This window comes from Prionailurus viverrinus, chromosome A3 (genome assembly GCF_022837055.1).
Source record: "Prionailurus viverrinus isolate Anna chromosome A3, UM_Priviv_1.0, whole genome shotgun sequence".
In the NCBI taxonomy this organism is placed as follows: Eukaryota; Metazoa; Chordata; class Mammalia; order Carnivora; family Felidae; genus Prionailurus; species Prionailurus viverrinus.
Genome location: NC_062563.1, coordinates 88,497,265 through 88,523,545, shown reverse-complemented (window position 1 = coordinate 88,523,545; position 26,281 = coordinate 88,497,265). Strand labels below are relative to the sequence as shown.

Sequence of the window (26,281 nt, the reverse complement as noted above, 5' to 3'; positions counted from 1 at the left end):
CAATTACCAACATTTTCCCAGTTCTACACATGTATTTAGTGCTATGAAATTCTGTCATATACATGTAGATTACTGTGACCATGAGTTAAGATACAGAAAGCTCCATCACAAGGATCTTTCTTACCACCCACTTATAGAAATAGCCACCTGCCTCACTCCCCAATCTGACAACCACAAATCTATTCTCTATGAGACCCATTTTTTTCATCATTCAGTGTAATTCCCCTGCAATCCATCCGAGTGCTGCACGTATCAATAGTTTGTTCCTTTTTATTGCTGAGTAGTATTCCATGCTACAGATACCTCACAATTTAACCATTCACCCACTGAAGGACTTTTGACTTATTTCCAGTTTTGGGCTATTACAAATAAAGATGCTTCTGACAAAATTCAGCCTCCATTCTTGACTAAAACCCTCAACAAAGTAGGGATAGATGAAACATACCTCAACATCATAAAGGCCATATACAAAGATCCACAAGTAATGTCATCCTCAATGGGGAAAAACTGAGAAACTTTCCCCTACAGTCAGGAACAAGACAAGGATGTCCATGCTCACCACTGCTATTTAACATAGTACTGGAAGTTTTAGCCTCAGCAATCAAGACAACCAAAAGAAATAAAAGGCATCCAAACCCACAAGGAAGAAGTCAAACTTTCACTATTTGCAGCTGACATGATACTCTAGAAAACCTGAAAGACTCCACCAAAAATTGCTAGAAATAATACATGAACTCAGCAAAGTTGCAAGATACAAAATCAATGTGCAGAAATCTGTTGTGTTTCTATACACCAATAACGAAGCAACAGGAAAGGAAATCAAGGAATCAACCCCATTTGCAACTGTACCAAAAATAGCAAGATACTTAGTAATAAACCTAACTAAAGAGGTAAAAGATCTATACTTTGAAAACTATAGAATACTTATGAGAGAAACTGAAGGGGACACAAAGAAATGGAAAAGCATTCCATGCATGCTCATGGACTGGAAGAACAAACATTGTTAAAATGTCTATACTACCCAAAGCAATCTACACATTTATTGCAATCCCTATACAATACCACCAGTATTTTTTGCAGAGCTAGAACAAACAATCCTAAAATTTGTATGGAACCACAAAAGACCCCAAATAGCCAAAGCAATTCTGCAAAAGAGAAACAAAACTGGAAGCATCATGATTCCAGATTTCAAGCTATATTATAAAACCGTAATCATCAAGACAGTATGGTACTTGCACAAAAACAAACACAGATCAATGTAACAGAATAGAAAACCCAGAAATGGACCCACAACTATATGGTCAACTCATTTTTGACAAAGCCGGGAAGAATATCCAGTGGGAAAAAAAAGTCTCAGGGGCACCTGGGTGGCTCAGTCAGTTAAACGTCTGACTTAGGCTCAGCTCTTGATCTCACGGTTCTTGAGTTCAAGCTCCACATCAGGTTCTGTACTGACAGCTCAGAGCCTGGAGCCTGCTTCAGATTCTGTGTCTCCCTCTCTCTCTGCCCCTCCCCTGCTCACAGTCTGTCTCTCTTTCATCTCTCTCAAAAAAATAAACATTAAACAATTAAAAACAAAACAAAACAAAATCCAGTCTCTTCAACAAATGGTGTTGGAAAAAATGGACAGCAACGTGCAGAGGAATGAAACTGGACCACTTTCTTATACCATACACAAAAATAAATTCAAAATGGATGAAAGACCTGTGAGACAGAGAACCATCAAAATCCTAGAGGAGAAAACAGGTAGCAACCTCTTTGAACTTGGCCAGAGCAAATTCTTACGAGTCATATTGCCGAAGGCAAGGGAAACAAAAGCAAACATGAACTACTGGGACTTCATCAAGATAAAAGGCTTCTGCACAGGGAAGGAAACAATCAAAACTAAAAGGCAGCCTACGGAATGGGAGAAGATATTTACAAATGACCTATCTGATAAAGGGTTAGTATCCAAAATCTATAAAGAACTTATAAACTCGACACTCAAAAAGCAATACACAGTTAAGAAATGGGCAGAAGACATTAGAATAGACACTTTCCCAGAGAAGACATCCAGATGGCTAATAGACACATGAAAAGATGCTCAACACCACTCATCACCAGCAAAAACACAAATGAAAACCTAACAATGAGATACCACCTCACACCTGTCAGAATGGCTAAAAGTAACAACACAAGAAACAAATGTTGGCAAAGATGTGGAGAAAGGGGAACCCTTTTACACAGTTGGTGGGAATGCAAACTGGTGCAGCCACTCTGGAGAACAGTATGGAGGTTCCTCAAGAAACTAAAATAGAACTATCCTATGACCCAGCAATTTTACTATTAGGTATTTACCCAAAGGATACAAAAATACAGATTCAAAGGAGCACATGCACCCCAACATTTATAGCAGCATTATCAACAATACCCAAACTATGAAGAGAGCACAAATGTCCATCCACTGATGAAAAGATAAAGATGTGTCGTGTGTGTGTACACGTATGTACACACACACTGGAATAATACTCAGCCATCAAAAAGAATGAAATCTTGCCATTTGCAATGACCTGGATGGAGCTAGAATCAGAGAAAGACAAACAACATATAATTTCATTCATATGTGGAATTTAAGAATCAAAACAGATGAACATATGGGAAGGGGGTCAAAAAGAGAAGAGAGGGAAACAAGCCACAAGAGACTCTAAATGCTAGAGAGCAAATTAAGGGGTGATGGAGCATGGTGGGTAGATGGGCTAGAAGGGTGATGGATACTAAGGAGGGCACCTGTTGTGAGAAGTACTGGGTGTTGTATGGTAAGTGATAAATCACTGAATTCTACTCCTAAAACCAATATTGCACTGTATGTTAATTAAACGCAGTTTATGAGTTTCAGCCCTGCATCTGGCTCTGTGCTGACAGCTTGGAGCCTGGACCCTACTTTGGATTCTGTGTCTCCCTCTCTCGTTGCCCCTCCCCTGCTCATGCTCTCTCACTCTCTCTCAAAAATAAATAAACATTAAAAAAAAATTTTTTTAAAGATGCTAAAAATATTCACGCACAGGGTTTTGTGTGAAGAGGTCTTTTATAAATATAATTCATCCATGTGGTATAAATGCCCAAAGAGCATAACCACTGGGTGCTATCGTAAGCATATGCTTAGTTTTGTTAAGAACCTGCAATACTTGGGCACCTAACTGGTTCAGTCAGCAGGGAGTGCTGCTCTTGATCTTGGGGTCATGAGTACAATCCCTATGTTGAGTACAGAGATTACTTAAATTCATTAACTTAAAAAAAACTGCAATACTCTTTTCTGTACCATTTTAAATTCCCAATAGCAACTTACAACTTTCTCTACATCCTTAATAGCATTTGGTGTTACGATTTTGTCTAACCCTTCTGATAGGCATATAGTGTCTCTGTCAGCACTGATGTCCATATTAGCCTGCTTTTTCTTGTTTCCCTTCTCTCCGTCTCCAGTTTTAAAGATAGTTTTCCTTTCCTCTGAATGCCACAGGATAGCTGAAATCAAACTAGATTTACTGCTCCCTTAAAGGTTTGTGGAACTCCGATCTGGGAACTATTTGAATCGAGTGCTTTTATTGGGGAAATAAAGGATTGAAAGTCACTCCCCCTTTTTTTTTTTTTTTTTAATTTTAATTCCAGTGTAGTTAACATCAAGTGTTGTATTAGTTTCAGGAATACAATATAGAAGTTCCATATAATATTCACGCCTGGGTGGCTCAGTTGGTTAGGCGTCTGACTTCAGCTCAGATCATGATCTCATGATTCGTGGGTTCAAGCCCCGTGTGGGGCTGTATTCACAGCTCAGGGCCTAGAGCCTGCTTCGGATTCTATGACCCTCTCTCTCTGCCCCTCCCCACTTGTGCTCTGTCTGTCTGTCTGTCTCTCTCTCTCTCTCAAAAATAAACATTAAAAAAGAAGAAAACAGGCTTAGGAAAAAAAAGGAGTTCCATATATTATTCACTGTTCACCAAGATAAGTGTACTCTTAATCCTTTTCACCTATTTCACCCCTCCCCCCATACACCTCTCCTCTGGTAACCATCTGCTTATTCTCTATAGTTAAGAGTTTGTTTTTTGGTTTTTCTCTTTTTTTCATTTGTTCATGTTTTATTTCCTAAAAGAAAAGTCATTTTCATCTAGGAATTGAAAAGCATAAAGAATAAGATACATTTACTAAAAACAAACAAACAACTAAACCAATAAAATCTTACACAAAAAACATCATTAAATCAAGGATGACAAACTAGAAAATTATGGCTATGTTTTCCCACGGGTTCAGCCGCAACAATATAAACTCAATTTCAGTGTCCCTGTATTCTTCCTCCTACAAATATTCCCTTACTCAGCCAAGTAAAAGAGATAGACTTAACAAACTACCAATACCACGTCACTCAATGTATCCAGTATTACTAGAAGGGAATTGGGAGCTTCTAACTGCCTAGGTGAGTCAGAGAAGGTATCACAAAGAAGTTATATCTGAGATGGGCCTTAAAAAATAAATTGGAATTTCCTCCACCTCCACCCTAAAAAAGGAGTCATAATTAACTTTCTATCTTTAGTACCTTGCACAAGGCCTGGCACCTACTTAAGCAGGTATATAACAAGTGCTTAGTAAGTAAAGTGGAATTCAGACAATTCCAAACAAATGGACAGCATACAGGTGACAAGACACTGAAAAAGTAATCTGGGACAAGCGTAAAGGGTCATTTATTCAACGCTGAAGAATTTGGGCTTTCCCCCGTGGGTCACTAGAAGTGGAATGATCAGATCTGCCTTCAAGAGACTTCTGGGCATCAGTGTGAATAATGAAGTAGAGAGTGGAATATAAATACCAGTCAGGAGGCTACCTTCAAAATTCAAATGTGAAGCAATTAAAACAGTTACAGGTGTGATGCAGCAATAGTGAAAGACATAGTTTGAGGTAGATTTGCGAGAGAACTAGTTTGAATCAGCCACGGATTGGATGAAAAGAGGAAGAATGGTATTTAAGTTTGAACAGGGTTGGGTAGAAGAAAAAAGGACAGGGATAGGATTACTAACAGTTTCCACACTGGAGGATTAGTGGTGACTGTTAGATGACACAAGAAAATGAGAGGAGTAAACTTAAGGGGATAGAGAGGTTTCTGTACATATGCAAAATGTCACTGGTCCTTAAACCTACATGAGAAGGAAAAAAAACCAGGAAGACAGGTATGACATAAGAGGAACAGACATTTAGGGAAACAATTAAGGGACGATAAAAGAGCAATCAAAGGAAATGAAAAACAAGTTTTTATTCTCAGAGAGGCAGTTTAATATAGGTGAGAAACTTTGAAATCATACAGTTTTAGATCTGAATCCTAACTCTTCCATGTAACCCTGAATAAGTCATTTAAACTTAAATTATTTACTCTCTTAATCTGTTTTCTCATGTATAAAATGAGAAGGGTGATTTGAAAGATTAAGTGACATAACATAAATTGCCTGGTATTAATTATCATAACCAATGGTAAGTTTCTTTTTCTTGTTTTCTGTCTTCTGGCACAGATTATGCCCCTTGGAAGATTCTTCTAATTAACAAATAATTACCAAATTCTAAACAGTAAATTCTAACTCCAAATCAAACTAACCCTGGATCACCTATCACAGCTCTTCTCACTTTATAAAGCACGTTATTTAGTATTTATTATCTGTCACTTCAACTAATATGTGAGCTACTTGGAAATAGAGATCTTGCCTATTTGGTTCACTGACATATCCTAACACTTTAAAAAGTGCCTCCTATTATAAGCATACAGTAGGTGCTCAGTATTCTTACTTCTTTTTAATTAGTGATGGGTAACAGTTCTGAAGTTTATCATTCTGATCAAATTACACTTTTGCTTCCTGACTTCTCTTCATCCTGATTTGTGCTTGTAATCAAAGTTCTCTTTAAAACTCCCATTATTAACTTGTCACTGTCCAATCTGACATTGCTGATCTCAAAAAAAGGTACCATACACCCTCACCTTTCTCACCTGACATTTTCTCAGTCCTATTTACAGGCTCCTGTCTTTCCATAGTTATATTAGAAGGGAGGAAATACTTGGTTTGAAGCACTTCTCCCTCTACTCATTGCTTTTATGTGTTAGGACCACTCCTAAAATTTAGACCTCAATCTTGACAAATAATTTCTCAGGTGTCCCACTTTTAACACCATGTGACTGGCTGACCTAGACAATATGTCCGATAGTCTTTGACAGATGAAATTTATCAACGTTGAAATGTGAGTTCATGGTTTTCCTCAAATTCAAAGAGACCACTGCATCTAAATTTTCCTATTATAATCAATATTGCCACATCTTCTGGTAAAAACCACCTAGCCTAAAACCTTGAACATTTTAAATTATTTTAATTTTAAATTTTATCCACTAAAAAATTCTATATAATAAAAATTCAGATTTTATCACCCCACACCATTTTAATTAACATTATTACATCCAGTCCCTATTACCTTAAAGGGAATCCCAACTGTGTTTTCTCAACAGGATTTTTCAATCTTTCCATTTATCCAATCTATGTAACAATCTAGTGGTTTATTCTCTATGGCAATTTCCCAGAGTCTATACTAATTATTACTAGGTCTTACACAGAAAAAACGGGGAGTACCTTAGCCAAGCTTCATCAACAGTGGGTTAAACAAAGCTAAACAGGTTTCTTTCCTGCCCTGCAGGATTTAATAATGGGAACGTAGTCTATGAATTTTTTTTAAAGGGGGAAAAACAAAAGAAAAAGCTATAATACAAACTCGATCCAAAGTATCTTCCAGGACTTAGTCTCTAACACACCATATTCTGAGAAATGCTATTAACAGGGTCAAACTTAAAAACTTCCCAAAATGACTTTTCAAGGCTTTCTATGACAAAGTGATTCCCCAATTGTTACTTTTGTTTTATCATCTCCCTAATTGAAGTAATCTTCTGCACCTCTCTATCCCTCCTTCCCCATACATATTACATATGAATTTCTGAATAGAAATCCAGAATACACTGTACACTGGCTTTTCTAAGAGATAACACACAAAAGAATTTAACTTTCTAAATATATTTTATGTCTATTTATTTTAGTTTTTCTGACTCATCCTTCACTATCAAGCTATCTATTCTTACTAAAGTCAAGAGTGTTTCGGCAATAACTTCTTTCCAAACCTAAACAGACTGAGAAAATGCAGTTTATTGAAACTATATGCAAAATTCACTTAGCTAGATACATAATAAATATCTGCAATGTTTTCCTGAGTACAAAGAAACAACTTCAACACAGAAGTGTAGTGACATCAATTTGTTTGGTCTGTTTTGTTTACTTTTGCACTCTCAGCAAACTTTCAAAATCAAAGGAGACCAATCAAGCAATCTTAACATATTTTTATATTTTGTCTTATTGGTAGGAGATGGAAGGAGGTACTATGGTAGGTATTTTACATACATTACCTCACTGAATCTTTATGTACTAAATATTAACCACTAGCTTAATACAGAGACCAATATGGATCCCTTTCACTAAAGCACAATAAACAATGTTTTTCTACTATCATCTTGCAAGAAGTTTTTAGTAAACTGACAAAATATACTCATTTGGAGGAGTATTAAAAGTAACTTACCAGCAGCACCTGAAGTCACAGTATCAACAGCTTTGGAAGCATCTAGATCTTTTCTATTGAAAAGAAAAAAATTAGGCAAAGATTGAAATTTTAAGTTCTAAAACTTTTAAAGATGCAAAACTTAGATCTAAAAAAGTTCAGGGATGCCTGGATGACTCAGTAGGTAGAGCATGAGACTCCTAATCTCAGGGATGGGAGTTCAAGCCCCACACTGGTCACAGAACTTATTTACTTACATACCTATATACGTAAATATTTTAAAATTTAAAGTTTAATGTATTCATTTTGAACAATGTCCCATTTAAACTGGAGTCAGGGTAATAAAATATATTAAAAATGCAATTGTATAAAAATTTTAAAATTTTAATTCATATGCCCATTCATTCTAGCATTATAAAGTCATGGAATTACTTACTTTAAAGTAGATGCAGCTGTTTTCTTTGAATCTGATGCTTTTTTCTTCACCTCTTTGTTCTATGAAAAAGATTTTGAAAAAGAAAAAATTAGTTTTTTCCCCCCAAATACAAAAGGCAATTTAGAAAGTACATAAGAGTACAAGAAATTTAACAAAAAACATTATTATGAAATTCAGATCAATTTAACATATATTTATTGAATTCTCACTAATTGCCAAGCACAATTTTAGGCACTGGAGAATAGTGAATAAAACAAAGACCCTGATCTCAAACGAGTTTAACTTCAAAGGGTAAGGAAAGAAAGACCATAAGGAAATTAAAAATATGTATATATCTGTTAGCAACAAGTGCTATGGAGAAAAATAACAGAAGAGGGAAACAGAAGCTCTTGTTGAGGAATGAAAAGCTGTGCAACTTTCAATAAGTTATGCAAGTCGCACTGAAAAGGTGATATATGAGCAAACACCTAAAGGAGATAAGAGAGCAAGTGAATCCTTGTATTGAAAGCATTCCAGGGGCGCCTGGGTGGCGCAGTCGGTTAAGCGCCCGACTTCAGCCAGGTCACGATCTCGCAGTCCGTGAGTTCGAGCCCCGTGTTGGGCTCTGGGCTGATGGCTCAGAGCCTGGAGCCTGTTTCCGATTCTGTGTCTCCCTCTCTCTCTGCCCCTCCCCCGTTCATGCTCTGTCTCTCTCTGTCCCCAAAAAAATAAATAAACGTTGAAAAAAAAAATTTTTTTTTAAAAAAAGAAAGCATTCCAGACAGAAGGAACAGCAACTGTAAAAGACTTTTGAGATCCATGCCTATTAGCTTAAGGAGTATAAAGGATGCTTGGGGTTGGAAGTAGAGGATAATTTTAGTTATATGCAGGTTGGGCTTCCTGAATGTATCCACCATGTCTTTCGTCTTCACCATTTTAAACTCTTTAATATTCACGAATAGACTTTAAGTTCCAAGAAGGGTGAAAGCACATCTGTCTTGGGGCGCCTGGGTGGCTCAGTCGGCTAAGCGCCTGACTCTTGATTTCAGCTTAGGCAATGATCTCACAGTTCCTGAGTTTGAACCCTGCATGGGGCTCCATGCTAACAACATGAAGGCTGCTTGGATTCTGTCTCTCCCTCTCTCTCTTTCCCTTCCCTGCTCATGCTCTCTCTTAAACATTTTTTTTTTTTTTAAAAAGAAAGCACCTCTGTCTTGTCACCACTATATCTTCTGCAGATACCACAATGCCTGACACACAACAGATTTTTAAGAAATAGTTTTTCAATTAAAATGAAATCAAATTCTCATCTGAATTCTGATTGTATCTTTGGTTTTATCTCCTTGTTACTCATTAGAATTTTCTATAATGCTCAAACGACTGATCACTGTTTCCCAGCATTGCTTTTCATTTCTGTGCAATCTTCTTGGATCTTAGCTGACTGCTTGCTCTAGGTTTTAGAAGTCACGTCTCCATGAATTTTGCCAAAACATACTAAATTAAAAATTTTTAAGTCTTGTTGTTTTTGTTTTGTTTTTGCAGAGTTGAGCTGCAGCACTATTTCGTAGTTGCAATGGAAAATCTGATACTTTTTTCTAGATCAAGTGCTCCTGCTTCTTTAAAGAAAATTCTAGGAGTATGGACCACAATGGTCCATTTCTCTGGGGAAAAAAAACAATGCTTGCTTTCATCAGATTCTTGGTAGTGGTGGTGGAGAAAGTAGCTCAAAAATGTTTTAAGAATCAGTATTAAAGATAACACTGACTTATAACTAAAGGTAATTAAGTTTGTTAGAGTTGTGCAGACTCATTTTAATCCTTCAGGTTTAAATATAGGGATGTGGGAAATTTTCATCTTTTCTGTATCATTTATTGATTCAAAGTAGCAAAATGGAGAGAATATTCTTTGAATCACAGCCAGAATCAAAGGCAGTCTTGAAATTTTTTTTTTCATGTTTATTTATTTCTGAGACAGAGAGAGACAGAGCATGAGAGGGGGAGGGGCAGAGAGAGAGGGAGACCCAGAATCGGAAGCAGGCTCCAGGCTCCAAGCTGTCAGCACAGAGCCCGAGGCGGGGCTCGAACTCACAAACCGTGAGATCATGACCTGAGCTGAAGTTGGTCACTCAACTGACTGAGCCACCCAGGCGGCCCAGAATCAAAGGCAGTCTTAACCTGAAATGTCAAATGTGGACAGAAAACTTGTCTTGGTTTGACTATTCACGCCAAAAGTAAGATCTGGACCAAGAAAGCAGTAGCACTGCCCTTCTTTTTCCTAGTTTGGGTTCCCAGCCTGTTTTTGGCTTACTCTGGCAAGAAAGTTTGATTCTCCCCCTGTGGTAAAAGGTCAAGAAGGTTATCTATACACTTCCAATCTGAAAAAGCCATAGCTGGAATCCTGCATGGGATTTTCCTCCAGTCAATCCCTAGGAATGATGCTAGATTAGGACAGAAGAGTCATGAGTTAGCTTTGTAAGGCTCCTTCAATTCAGCACCACCCAAACTATATTTAGTTGAAGAAAAACAGTATTTTTGACATGTAGAGTGCATATTTTCTAGTTTCTAGTGCTGATAGTGTCCCCTATTCATTACTATGAAAATCAGAAGGGTAAATATGGTTGGGCTTTTCTTGGACCTCTGTTGTTACCTTACCAAACTTATCAAAAAGCTATCCAAGAGAATTATTTTAATCTTACTGAAATATTCTAATAACCTAGATGTATCCTTATTCGCTCATTTCCCCAGATTAAATTTTTCAGTATTAAATAAGACTGATCTCCCCAGTTTTCACAATTGAATGATCGGTCAGGTCTCGTTTGAGTAAGAGCCATTTCTCCTTCCTATTCTCAAGTTTGCATATGTACCCAAAACCATTACTATTATTATAGTAGCCTGATTGACTAAGTATTTTAACTGGACCTCATTGATTTTTTTCTCTTCTTCCCTTTAATCAATCTGCTAAGCTTTCTTTCTTTCCCTTCTTCAGTCATTTGCCTAGTTCATTCTGCAGATCACTCCCAAATGAATCTAATCCATTTTGTGTCAGAGCCCTGTTCAAAACCTGGAATAACATTTAACTGTCTTCAGGATAAAGTTTATGTTCTTAAATTATGCATGCAATTCTTGCTTCTCACTCCACCTCTGCAACTAGAGGAAGTTATATGTCACTGTTCTGGTAAATCAATTGTAGATAAAAGTTGCTCAGGAACTTGTTCTTTCAAAAAAAAAAAAAAAATCAAAACCCATATTGCTTTTGATTTTTATCCCTTTCTTTCTGCTTGGAAGATAAAAATGGTGCCAGAAGGTATGGCAACCATCTTCATCAACGGAGGATGAAAAGTACATGCTAAAGGTGGTGGATCAGAAAAACAAAAAAGCTGGGTTCCTGATGACACGGAGCTCCTGTACCAACCGTGTACCACCTACCTTCAGACTTTCTGTTAAGAGATAAATAAACCTCTCATTTATTTCATAAACTACTGGTGAAATTTTCTGTTAGCGGAAAATATAAGAAATTCTAAGTAATAAAATTGGTAATAATTAAGGTTATCATAAAATTCATTATTCAAGATAGGGCAATGGAAATAAAGAGATGGCATGTCACAGATGTAAACCAGGATCATGGGTTACTTAGTAAGTAATCAGAAAACATAAAATTAAAAAATATAGATGCTTTATCAAAAAGCAATTTAACTAGTATTTATGATATATACAAATAAATGTAAGAAATAAACTTAACACCCCCTCCAAAATGTACATTATGGAAACTTTACAAAAGAACATTAGGAAAAGAAACTAAATGAGGTCTAAATAAACAGAGACAAGCCATCTTTCTAAACAGAAAGAGTTAGTATTATAAAAATTTCAATACACAATACAGTATCAGTTAAACTGCCAAAAAGAGTTTTCAGAGAACTTAAACTGATTCTAAAACCAATACGCAGGAGTAAATGTTCAAGATTAACTAAATTTAAATAAGGAACAAAGAAAAAAGATTCTATCAGAAAGACAGGCAATTATATAAAATTATAATAACTGTAATAATAACTGAAATCATGTATTATTGGAACAGAAATAAACAGACTGAGCTAACAATAGTCTGAAACAGATCTATATATGCAGGGCAATTTATACACATAAAGATAGCTTTTGAAATCAATGAAGAACCAATTAGGTACAAATGATGTTCGGCTAATTGGCTCTCCATTTTGGAAATAATGATCCCAATAACACATTATACCACAATTTATACATTAAAACAATAACGGAAGCATATCTTCTTGGCATTGGTATAGAGAAGGTCTTCTAAAACAAGAGGAAAGCAAAAAAGCAAAAGCCATTAAGAGGGAAAAAAATCAACGCTGAGTACACTGAAACTAAAAACTTCATATATGGATATACATATAAACAACACAGAGGAAGAAAATACATAGTACAAAATTAGTATCTAAAATCATTAACACCCCCAAATGAAATTTTTAAAGTTTATTTATTTTAAGAGACAGAGAAAAAGATGGCGTGCAAGGGGGAGGGGCAGAGAGAGAGGGAGAGAGAAAGGAACCTAAGAAGGTTCCTCGCTGTCAGTGCAGAGCCCAACACAGGGCTCGAACTCACAAACTATGAGATCATAAACTGAGCCGAAATCAAGGCAGACACTTAACCAACTAAGCCACCAAGGCGCCCCCAAACAAAACTTTTTAATAGTTTTTTAAAAAGTCTTTTAAAAAATACAACCTAAAAGACAGATGGGAACAGATATTCATAGCTCATTAAAATAGTAATTAATAGCTAATAATTATAATAGCTATAATTAATCTACATATACTAACATGGTTAGAGCTCCAAATCACTGACTGAAAAGTGCTACAAGGCCCCTATAAAGTAGGCATTCTTCAGCAAATATAATTACATGAAAAGAATACTCGTGAACAAAGCAAAGCTTACTGAATATTTCTAAGTACTTTCACAGACATTACCAATGGTTAAACTAAAGCATAAAAAATGTCTAGAAAGACTAAACTCATAAATATTAATACTTCTAAGGAAACACAAGTCCCAAAAGACTATATACACTCTATAATTGTTTATTTAAAGTTCAAAACAGGCAAAACTCAACTATAGTATTAGAAATCAAGTTAAGGATTACTTTTAGGCAGAAAGGACGGTGTAAGAATTCAGAAGATGTATGCAAGGGGCTTCCAGGATGTAGTCAATGTTAGTTTGTGACCTAAATAGAGGTTTCACAGATGTTTGCTAACTTTGTTAAGTATTTTCTCCTGCTCTACTGCTTGCCATTTAATACTGTTTATAGTGCTATTTATATAAAGTTGCTAATTTCAATATATTTTAATCTATACACATACAATCTGCTGAGTGAACATTTATGTTTTATGCATTTTATGTATGTATCATACTTTATTTTATTTTTACTAAGAGAGAGAGAGAGAGAGAGAGAGAGAGAGAGAGAGGGAGAGAGAGAGAGAGACACTCCACATACAAGCAGGGGAGGAAGAGGCAGAGAGAGACAGAGACAGAAAATCCCAAGCAGGGTCTAGGCTCAGTGCACAGTCCAATGCAGGGCTTGATCCCACAATCCGGGGGTTATGACCTGAGCCATGCTTAACCAACGGAACCACCCAGGCGCCCCTGTTCGTATCATCAAATTAATCAACAACAATGAAACATGTGTGATCTAAATCCAGTTTACCTGTGATTTTTTCTTTCCTGGAACACATATTTTCACATTTTTCCCTTTTATCAGAAGAGGTGTTGTTTCAATATACTTCATGACTGCTGTAACTGCCTCTTTAAATTCCATTTCCAAGTAAGCCTAAATAAAATGTATTATACTGTTAGTCAAAAATCTAACTCAAAATTCTCTGTATGACTTGGTACTTTTTGTGGAACATAAAACTATGAAATTACCTCAACTCCTGGTTCCTTTTACCTCTTTTTGTTTTGCTCAAGTGTCATTTGATCTCCATGGTGTTTTCGCACATGAAATGGGACATTTAACCTTATAGAATTTCTACACTATTACCAAGAAAGGACGGGGAAAACAGGGGTCCGTGGCAGGCTTGTGGAACCATGAGACATAGGAGGCATGGCTGAGTAACCACAGAAGGCAAGATCTGGTCTAGCGGCTTTAAGTCTGACATTTTTAAGTTTCTTGCAACAATGAACACTACCAACTATGTTCTGTTTTGTCTCACAATTTTTTAAAAATTTTTTGTAGTGTTTATTTATTTTTGAGAAAGAGAGATAAAGTGCAAGCAGGAGAGGGGCAGAGAGGGAGACCCAGAATCTGAAGCAGGCTCCAGGCTCTGAGCTGTCAACACAGAGCCTGATGCGGGGCTCAAACCCATAAACCCACAAACCCACAAACCGTGAGATCATAACCTGAGCCGAAGTCGGACACCTATCCAACTGAGCCACCCAGGCGCCCCTTGTCTCACGATTTTATGTTCTACTTAGTCTGGGGTTGTTCATAATTTTAATGAACTTTACTGGGTGAGGCATAGGAATACAATACACATGTAAAAAGCATGGTACACCAAAGTCATTTTTTGCTATAATCTTACCAGTGTGTAAAGCAATGGAAAGTGAACTATAACCCGTCACCTGTTTTCACAAGTAGTTTTTCTGAACAAACCCATGCCCATTCATTTGTATATTATTTATGGCTACTTTTGTATTACAACGGCAGTGTTGAGTATCTTCAATCTTACAGCAAAGCCTAAAATATTTACTATCAGGCCCTTTACAGAAAAAGTTAACCAATCCCTGTTCTAAAGGATATAAAACAGTATGCTGGGACCTTGTTCACTGGAATCTAATCATTTACATTAACTCTCAATTATTAATTATATATGTAGTAAAAGCTACTAAAAGATCCAACATCAGTCTTTATCAAGTAATAACTTTGTATGCATTTTGAGAACAGAGACTCACTTCTTTTCTATAAGGAACAATGAGGACATCATTAACTTTTCCAAATGGTTGAAACATTTTCCTAATCTCTTCTTCAGTACAGCCATCCTCTGGTAATTCAGATATAAGAAGAACTGAACCATAATGCGAAGACTGGTCTTTCCGAAGCTATATTTGAATGAAAGAAAATTGTTAAAAAACTGAATTAAGCTGTGAAGTACAATAATAATTCCCAATATAATTTCTGCTACCATTAACCTTAGTCCTTTAAGCAGACTTTTCTAAATATTTTACCACAATTAAAAAAAATTTTAAATGCTGAAGTAGTAAAAACTGTTTTATATTTTACCACTCAACCCTAACAGTGGTCAGAGTTTATACATACACAATCACAAATGCTCTTTTCTGTTTAGAAGCATTTTATAATAAACAAGACCTATGGAATAATCTAAAACTACTGAAGAATAGTTTTCTATATGAATCTACAAGGCCTATCACTAATGAAGCTGAAATTACAGCTTTGTTAACTCTGTGTTTTAATAATTGAAATGATATCGGGGCGCCTGGGTAGCTCAGTCAGTTAAGCATTCAACTTCGGCTCACACCATGATGTCATAGTTCATGAGTTCAAGCCCCACATGGAGCTGTCTGCTGTTAGCACAGAGCCCACTTTGGATCCTCTGTCGTCCCCCCCGCCCCCCACCTCGCACTCTATCTCTCAAAAATAAACAAAAAAACTAAGATTTCTAAAAAATAATAATAATAATTGAAATGATATGTAGGGGCACCTGGGTGGCTCAGTCAGTTAAGTATCCGACTTCAGCTCCGGTTATGATCTCACAGTTTGTGGGTTCAAGCCCTGTGTTGGGCTCTATGCTGACAGGTCAGAGCCTGGAGCCTGCTTATTCTGTGTCTCCCTCTCTCTCTGCCCCTCCCCAGCTCATGCTCTGTCTCTGTCTCTCAAAAATAAATTTTAAAACGTTAAAGAAATGATACCTAGGTAAGTATAACATTTAAAAAGATTCATATAAAATATGTATAAAATCTGAATACCCTGCAATATGAAATTTATCACCTATGTCAAAAACTGTCTCCCTCTCTCTCTCCCTCTCTCAAAAATAAACAAGCATTGAAAAAGTTCCACTGCCACCATCTACAAGTCCTGGGAAAAAATGAAAAGAACATTAAACATTAATTTAGCCTATTCCCCATATTAAAAATTTCTTCCCAACACTCTTCAAAATTGTGTAATTACAGGTAGATCATTTTAAGTGTATCCTTCTAAATATAAGCTCTTTGAAGGCAAGGAATTAGAACTGTTGAAAATATTTAGACAAGTTAAGAGTAATATGCACCTAAATACCTGAAGATTTGTTAATACTACAACACACTAAACATCTGATAATTTGGCCTAAAATTAGCAATTACCCTAATGTTTTCCAGATGATTCATATACTATTTACTATAATAGTAATTAACGTATGTAATAAAAATAATACCTCAGGATTATAACTAACAGTCAAAATACAGTCAAAATACACCAATAAATCAGTACCAGAAAATAAGCTGTTCTACACTGGACAAGAGTATTTGACTTCTGAACTATACTTCAAAAAAGTAAAAAAAATGATTAAAAATGATCAATTCTCAGTAGAGACTTGTACAGCTTACAAAAACTCATTTATATTGCTGGTGATTACATTCACCTTACCCACCAAAGAGCAAAACTCATCACAACAACCTGTTTGTGTGGCTAGCCAAAAACCACCAAACCACCGAAATGTTCTCACTTTTGTTACATCAAATGCCAAAACTCCAGGATTTATTTGTAAGCTATGAGATTTTGAATTATTGGGCTTTTACTAAATTCATAAAACCAACCAATAAAATATTCCATATCAACATACTTCAACAAGTCACAATTTCAAACTTTTAAAATAGGAAAATAAAAAATTCAAGCAACTTTTTCTGTCATAATAAGACATGTATATACACAATTGCACTAACAATTCAAGAACTACTGACCTTACGCTGGAGAGAAACAGCTTTATCAGACACTTGTTTACATTCTGGTAATGTGTCATCTTCAATATTCTTGACTTTGTAACGAGTAGAATGTCCCCCTAAATTTGAATCACTCTTTGTAGAGTTTGTAGATTTTACTGATGGCTTTGATCCACTGCCAGTTTTAGGCTTTTGTGCTGGTGAGTGTCCTTTATCAACTGCTTCAAGATGCTTCTGTTTACTGAATTCTGACCCATGCCCGGATCGTTGTACTACATCTTCTAATGCTTTTTTTCTATCTAGTAAAAAGGACATAAATGAAACTTCAACTGAAAAGAACTTAAGGTGGAAACTGTCTCATCACATTAGTAAAGAAAAAGGAAGAACTCAAATGCCCAAATACTTATCACATAGAGCCACTGTCAGACCAAACAGGAAGCAAATACACACAAAAAAATTCTGAGTTTTCAATTCTTCACTCATGAGCTTGAGTGGTCCTCAAACTTCTGATTTCAGAATCCCCCTTCACTCTTAAAAACTGAGGACTCCAAAGAGTTTCTGTGTTAAATTTATCAGTATTTACCATATAAGAAATTGAAATCAAAATTTTAAAATATTTACTAATTCATTTAACAATAATAATCTCCTGTGTTAGCATAAATAACATTTTTATGAAAAACAACCTTAATTCTCAAACAAAAAATTAGGTGGAGGAGTAGCACCACTGTGTATGTTCCCAAAGATATTCATGTTGCACTTAAAACCTGAATTATCATATCTGCTTCTGCATCCAGTCTGATAGATACATTATTTTGGTTGAAATGTATAAAGAAAATCCAGCTTCACAGACATGTAGTTGGAAAAGGGAAGACGCTGGAGACCTCTAAAAAGATCTCAGAGGAAACATATTGAGATATTTCTAGAAAGGTCACTAAACCAATATTAAGACACAGATTGAAAATATGAAAAATACCAAAAAAATTTTAAATTAACTCATGGCCAAACTAAGATGTTTGCCTAGCCATGGTTTTTAAATTTGATTCTGGGTAGACAGATAAACTCTCCCAAATTTCTTCTGATAGTTAATAAAAGAAGATCAGACTAGGTTGGGATGTGGGTCAATTTCACATAGAAATTCTAAACACAGAAATGAAATATTCCATTTTATTAGAAGGGCTAAGGCAAATAGCGCAAAATGTCAACTTTGGTTAAATCTTGACAGCATACACGTCACCATTTCAAACTTATTAAAAATATAGACATAAAAAATTCAAAAAAAAAACAACTGAAAAATTCAGTCAAAATAAGTAGATCTATTATTCACATCCATAAGTGTACCTGATGATTTCACTGATCTCCGTGACGTCCTTTCAGGGCTAACTGATCGATAGCATTTTGGACTGCCTCTAAATGGATTTCTCATTCGATATGGTGAACGGGATCTGGATCTGTATCTAGAAATGAAACGATGGCAAATTCTTGGACTTCGACTTCTCGGTCTGTATATATAGCGTATTGGGCTTCGAGATCGACGGAATCTGTGACTTGAGCTTGATCTCCTAGAATGTCTAGGACTGGGGGAATGAGAACGTCTTCTTGGAGTTTCATTTTCTTTTCTATTGCCTTCATTTCTACAAAGAATGGGTGAGGGGGGATCAAAAGATTCAGCAATTTAATGTAAACTTAGGTTATATTAAATAACAAAAGTCACTTTTTTTTAATGTTTATTTTTATTTAGAGAGAGAAAGCGCCAGTGGGGAGAGGGCAATGAGAGAGGGAGAGAGAGAATTCCAAGGAGGCTCCGTGCTGTCAGCGCAGAGCCCAGTGCAGGGCTCAAACCCACAGTGAGATCATGACCTGAGCCAAAACCAAGAGTCGGATGCTTAACCAACTGAGCCATCCAGGCATCCCCCGAAGTCCCTTCTTAACAACAGATTATTAACAATACCAAACTCTGATACCATATATTTATTTAAAACAAAAAACCTATGTTATGGTGCAATTCAGCCTTGTAGATAAATAAGAAACAAACAAATGTTTATCCCTCTAATTGCTTGGATCCCAGTTTTGCTAATATACAGACAATACCCTTCATCAATTTCCTGAGCTTTTCCTATATCACAATATAGACAATTATGTATTGAAAGTATTAAGTTATATAAAGAATTTAAGAAACGACTTACATGAACAAATGCTTTTCAACAATTTTTCCTGAGAGATTATACCAGCTACAAATATTAAAGTCTTTGACTGCTGTACTTGTATATACATACATTAAATAGGTACCTCCTAGGGAATATAAAGCTTAATGAAACCATTCCTAGCCTTCAAGGCATTTATAACATAAGATCCCCGAAACATAAAATAACAAACGCATAAAGTATCTTCAGGAAAGACTAAAAAAAATAAAAACCAGAAGTTCACAGAGGTGAGCTATCATACTTAAGCTGGGTAATTAAAGATTCATAGAGATTGCTGCATTTGTCTGATGTTTCAAAGTGAAAACAATCAAAACAGGAACTCAAAAAGAATACCTTTAAAAAAAAATACCTGTTTACTTTTAAGAGAAAAATTAAGTCTCAACAACACCACTATTCAAAAAAGAATTACCTTCTTGATGGGAGGATCTCAGGATTCCAATCAGGATACCTATTTTGAGAATAAACAGTATTAATGAACAGTTGAAATGAGACTATAAGTTTCAATTAATCTTTCCCTGCAATGTATCAGGACTATTCAAAACCTAAGTTTACATAATTTATTAGTAGATTAATATATGAAAATTTTCTTGGAAGTAAAATATTTGAGTGTCTAATTCAAGAAATAATCAAAGCATTACTCTAGTAGGCATTTCAAGGAAAAGAAACACATTCTCAATTTTGAAGACTTCAAAGTTTACTTAAGTAAAATAGGGAATACACATAAAAGTGTGTAAAGAGGTACAGAATAGGTACATGACACAAGTTTAGGTAGAGGTTAAAAGACAAAGACAGTTCATGCACTTTGCAGAACTCCAGGGGACACAATTCTATAGAATACAACATGTATGGAGCCCTTTACACTGTACCTAGTGGTTCTCGAAAAGACACATCTGGTGGGAAGAATCGGGAGAATTTGCAGAAAAGGCTGTTTTCCAGGTAGCCCTTTAAGGTCTACCAATAGGCATGGATCAAGGTAGGTTTCATTAAGGGGCAATACATAAAAGAATTTAGAGGCAAAATAAGTATTCTATTCCAGGAACTGGTCTGGCTGCAGCATGGAAATGATGAAAAGCAATTATGAGGGGAAAAACCTGCAACGGTGGCTCAGAATTACAAACGGTGAAGGTCCTAAAGGTAAGGAGGGTGCACATTAAGTAAAAGGCAATAGGGGACCAATAAACATTTCTGAAATGCAAGAGAACACAAGAATTTTTCACAACGACTAGAAATAAATATCTGGAATTATGGGGAAAGATGAGGACTAAGATACTGAAAAATCAGGCATGCAGAAGTCACATATAGCACAAAGACTGTGTGAGACTAACAGAGAATACAGTTTATAGGAAAAAAGGGGCCGAGGACACCAACACTCAAGAGTAACGCAAAGACAAACCAATAAAAGAGATTAAGAAACCACAGGAAAAAAAAAGTAGAAGGAACAGTAACATCATAGAAGTCTAAGAAAAAGACATCTTCATCCGCAACTTTTCTAGAGAATCTGAACTTGGAAGGTTAATTGGAAATTTTGGAAAAAATTTTAAATTGGAAATTAAATCATTAAGCCAATTAATATTCAAAAACACAATTTCAATAACCAAGAGGAGCGCCAGGTAAGGAAATGGAAGCAGCCGACTCTTACAGCAAGTCACCTGGCAGGAAAATAAAGTCAGGTCAAAACCACAGTAAGATAAAATGGCTTTTATTTGTTACTATTTGTCTCAGACAATGTTAGCAGGTTAACTCAACAGCAATTCCCAACTTCCTTTTCACTTGCCTGCTTCTACTACAAAGGCTAAAAAAAGCTAAATATTTGCTTTCCTAGCCTCCTTAGAACATAGCCAGTGATAGGTTCAAACGAATGAGACATAGGTGCAAAACCACTGGCAAAATTCTTCCTGCTTCTTGCCCCCTTCTTCCTGCTTTGAGAAACATGATGCCTAAAGCATCTTGTAACTATAAGGTGACAAACTATGAAGACAAAAAAAAAGTTAACTTTAACCCAGCATATCCATCACCCAGCATCAACAATTGTCAAAACATGAATAACTGTTTCATTTACACTTACCCTTTACTTTATTACCATCTAAGAAGGTAAACTTCTGGTCTATGATATAACATTTAACAATAAGACCTCTAGGGCACCTGAGTGGCTCAGTTGGTTAAGCATCTGACTCAGTTTCGGCTCAGGTCATGATCTCACAGTTCACAGGTTCGAGCCCCACATCCGGCTCTGTGCCAATAGCGCAGAGCTGCTTGGGATCCTCTCTCTGTCCCTCCCCTGCCTGCACACGCACTCTTTCACTCAATCTCTCAAAATAAATAAATAAACTTTACAAATAAACAAATCAATCAATAAAAGCAAGACCTCTGGAAGCGCTTAGCTAGCTCAGTCAGTAGAACATGTGACTCTTGATCTCAGGGCTGTGAGTTCGAGCCCCATGTTGGGTGTGGAGATTACTTAAAAATAAAATCTTAAAAAAAAAAAGGCAAGCCCTCTGGAATCAAACAATGCTAGGTCTAAGTATACATGCTGACATTTAATGACCATGCATCTGAAACCCAGTTACTTAATGTGAGTAAGCTTTAGCTTTCTCACATGTACAATGCTAGAAATATAGCTGCTTGTCAACACAGAGGTTATTAAGTTCCTTGAGCTCTCCAGTTTATAGATTCACAAGATCTTGAGGGCCACTGTTCAAGAGTTAGTAGTAATGTTTTGGATCCTCATTAGGCTGACTGCTAAAATACATGTTCTTGTCTCTGCTGCCAGGGCAGGAAGATAAAACATATATACTATTCTTCAAGTAGAGTTTGGACTATCTATATATTGTCTAACTAGTTTAAAATGTGTTTCAGAAGCATGGTACTCCTCACAAAGGCAGTACAGCATAATTCCTAAGAACAAGAACCTAAGAGACATTACCTATGTCCCAATGTGATCAGTGTACACATCACCAATAGTTTTTGTGACAAAAAGTTCAATCTCAATTTAATTATAAGGAAACAAACAGATAATACAAAATGTACTTTTGGAACATTCTACAAGACAACTTTCCTGGATGTTTCAAAAGAAGTCAACGCTGTGAAAGCATTCCTCTCAAAAAAATAAATGAATGAAATGAAATGAAATGAAATGAAATGAAATGAAATGAAACGAAACAAAACAGGAAGAGTAGGCTGTTCTAGTTTAAGAGACTGTAATGCATGAATCTTGACTGAATCTCAGATTGGGAGTGTGGTTGGGGGATAGGCAGGGATTCATTGTGGTTATAACAGATAACCACTGTAGAAAAATTTCCTTACTCTTAGAGAAGACAGATGTTGAACTGAGGAGTGATGTTACCATAACGTTTGTAATTTATTTTCAAATAGTTCAAAAAAGTTTATATAAAAATAAAATAAATGTGGCAAATGATAATAATTGGTGAATAAAGATGAATACATGAATGTTTACTATCCTTTCAACTTTTGCAGCTTAGAAACTTTTCAGAATAATATGTTGAGTGTAAAAGGGGGGGAAGGAGGAAAGATCCATGGCTAGACAGACTAGTTGTGCCGATGATTTGCTGTGAGATAGCAGGGAAAACGACCCTCTGTGCCTTAGTTTCCTTCATGGTAAAATCACAAATAATCATTATATATACACTTCAAAAGGTTACTGTGAAGATTAAATTGTGTAAAGGACTTAGAATTAGGTCCAACATACAATAATAAGAATATAGCTATTATTCTTCATTATTAATACTAAAATTCTGATGTAATGTATCTTTTCTCAGGTTAACCAACTACTCTTGTGGTATATTCCAGGAAGATCCAACAAAGACAAAGAGAGGAAAGAGGTAATAAACCTTAAGAACTAAGAACCTAAATATACATCAGCAGAGGAATGTCTATATAGATTAAGGTACAGAAACAAAAGGAACACAATGTAACTTAAAAAAACAAAGAATATAGTAGCATATATTTTCCCATGGAATGATCCCAAGCACCTAATCAAATCCATTTTTTTGGTCATTATTTTTTTGCAGTGTAGAAAAAGTCAAGAAGGTATTATTCAAGAGCACATAACCTGAAAAAGGTAAAAATGCAGGCTGGAGTAATTAAGTGGCAGGCACAGAAAGCACTTTACAATCAGGTCCTAAGTACAAGAAACAACAACAAAAACAACAAAACCCAGAAGGCTTTAATAGGCATACATGTCATTTCCTCTAGTAAACTGATGGCAGTATACGTAGCTAGAATCCCCTTATTAGCATTAATGCCTACCTATAACAAATAACTCACTCCCACTTAAATCCCTCACCTTCATAAGAATTAGACATCCTACTGATCTGAGAAAATTTATGGTTTAAGAGAGATCTTCCATTTACAGTGCTAGCTAAGCCAATCTAATTCAGATGATAAATTATCTCCATAAGTTAACTTATGCTTGCACAGCATCTATATAGGGAAGCAACTACTATCTCTACTCATATACAGTCTATATGATTCAGGTAGGGCTTATTATCACACTCAACAGCAGGAGCAAGGACATGACACCAACACAGGTAGAGTACCCAATTCTTACAACCATTATACCTGATTTCAAGATGGACAACTAATTCAAAGTAGACCAAAAGAGTCAAACCAAGGACTTATGAGGAAAGATGTTTTTTTGAGGGTTATTGTGTGTTTCTATTTTGGTTTTAACTCCTGGAATTATTAACTATACAGTTCCCTTAAGTCTGAAACCTTGGGGGTCATTTTGCTTTGTAGAGGAAGTGTACCTGGGATCTCACAAGGCCAAAGCAGAAGGGAACAGCCAAAGAACAAAAACATTTGACTGCTTTGATTTTTGTTTCAGTATCCAAATTCAGCTGTCCTTGAAACTAGAACCACTTCTTAATTTCCCAGTTGTATACGCTAATACATTTCCTTACTTTAGAAACTACTTTGAGGGGCACCTCGGGAGCTCAGTCAGTTAAGTGTCCAACTCTTGATTTTGGCTCAGGTCATGATCTCATGGTTTGTGAGGTTCGCGAGATTGAGCCCCTGTTAGGGCAGAGCCTACTTGGGATTCTCTTTCCCCCCCTTCTCTGCCCCTCCCCAACGCGCATGTGCTCTCTCTCAAAATAAATAAACTTAAGAAAAAAAAACTACTTTGAGTTGTTTTTCATTTATGACCAGAAGAGTCCTGAATAATCTCAAAAAAATTTGGTGATGTTTTCATAAAGAACAAAACCAAATCCCAAACCAGCTGCACAAAAATCATTTCACCCAAAATGTTACTCTCATGTTTAGTAATGTCAGTTTTAGTGACCAGTAACTTGACACACAACTATATTAGCACGTTTAATGACGGTAGGAGGAATACAATTTAATTTTGTTACTCCAGGGTTATAAGAGGTTCCTGTTAAAGTCTACCTACTGGGATTACATTAGGAGGGATTCAGAAGAAAAGATCATATTTAATTCTCTCCTTTTGGGAAAAGATTAAATATACTTTATGAAGTATTTCAAACAGGCAATAATTTTCTAAAAATATTTTTCTCTAAAGTACCACACAAATGGTATTAAACAGTCACACTTGAACTATTTTGTAAATTTGCTACCTATAAAAAAGAAAAACTTGTTCTTACTGTTGACGTAGCTGGCGGCAGCTCTCAATATGAGTAGATGTATTTTGATGCTGAATCCAATCCTATTGTAAAAGGAGAAAAGTGCTGAAATTAGAATATTCCTCACACTGACTAATGAAATTAGGCTTTTAAAAATGACACAGGATACTTCTGTTTTTTTCAAAAATTAACAAATCTAATTATAAATAACATTTGACTACTCATTAGTATTTCACAAAAATAAAAGGCCTCTAAATAAAGGCACTCAATACCAGACCTCATTGATGCCATTTTGAAACATTTTAGTATAGAACACATTTAAAAAATCATACCCATGGACACTCATTTTGAAATCAAATATATACTTAAACTTGGGGAAAAAAAGCATTGGTCAGAAGTAATTCATCTCAAACATAAAAATACTCCAGAGAACACCAAAAACTCTATAATAAAACAGTATCTGAAATGGCATCTTCAAAACATAGTGTACACAACTTGTATCTCTAAATTCAAGCTAACAACATCAACAACAAAAACTCCTACCTCTTAGGCCAGTACCATTCCAAACAAGGTACCCACTATATTGACAAAGGATAAGATTAGTAAAAATATGAAAAACTGCTGATTAAATCTAATTTATTTTCAGGACTTAAGGGAAAATAACACTATTTCAAAGACACAGTATCCCTTACATATAGAGCTTTACAATGAACAAAATTCTCTCTTAATACATTACTTAATTTACAAATCTGCCCTAAAATTACATTCTATATCCATAAATAGTTCCTGGAAGATACATCTGATTAAAAAAAAAAAAACAAAAGACAATACACTTTTCAAAGACACAGTCCCCCAAGTGAAAGTTAAAAGCAACATTATTATCGAATGATTTATTGTTTCTCTAGCATTTGGACAAGCAAAAAACTTAGTAAACAGTTTTATACTTTAAAATGTTCCTTGAGGAAAATGTTATTCATATCCATTTCAAAAACATTTTAGTATGTCATTGCTACAAACTAGACGTTTCCACAGTTAAAACCACAGTTGACGCTAATTTTGGAATCTGCCTTGTCAAAAACTGTATGAACACAAGTGCATGCTATCTGCAATACGTAGCAACAGATTATGAAAAACCCTAAACTATTTCATTAAGCCATGGAACTCATTGTGGATTGCAAAAAAGAAATGTCTGCATATCCTGCTCAATGCTACAAAACAGAAACCACAAGTCTCTAGTACTCCTAAACCCATGTCTTTGACATTAACTGGACATTGTTTACATCAAACAGACACACTGGCAAGTAGTGGGTTGGGCATGATTTATTCAGACCACAAAGTGTTTTGTTTGAATAAGTTGCCATCATTTAACAATCCAGAGATTTTATCCCCAAATCCAGACTTACAGCTTTTCTTGAAAAAATACTAAATATGTATTCTGTACAGCAACTATCAGCTAATGCTGATGGCTGCCCTATTTAAGGCACACTCTCCAGTTTTACATATACATTCATATATACGTGTATCGATACATAT

The 26,281-nt window shown here is 35.7% G+C and overlaps 1 protein-coding gene across 10 annotated transcripts in view; it reads right to left on the bottom strand.

Moving 5' to 3' along the window:
• Positions 1-26,281, bottom strand: part of ZNF638 (zinc finger protein 638) — a 138,066-nt gene that overhangs the window by 38,958 nt on the left and 72,827 nt on the right. For 9 of the 10 annotated variants that reach the window (XM_047851996.1, XM_047851989.1, XM_047851994.1 and 6 more), the window contains exons 3-10: positions 24,770-24,831; positions 19,561-19,599; positions 18,289-18,581; positions 16,972-17,249; positions 14,968-15,114; positions 13,724-13,846; positions 8,039-8,097; positions 7,624-7,676 (exon numbers count right to left, since the gene is read on the bottom strand). In XM_047851996.1, coding sequence (XP_047707952.1) covers positions 7,624-7,676; positions 8,039-8,097; positions 13,724-13,846; positions 14,968-15,114; positions 16,972-17,249; positions 18,289-18,581; positions 19,561-19,599; positions 24,770-24,831 — 1,054 coding nt within the window. The remainder of the gene's footprint in view (positions 1-7,623; positions 7,677-8,038; positions 8,098-13,723; positions 13,847-14,967; positions 15,115-16,971; positions 17,250-18,288; positions 18,582-19,560; positions 19,600-24,769; positions 24,832-26,281) is intronic. The other variant, XM_047851992.1, reaches the window with a different exon arrangement.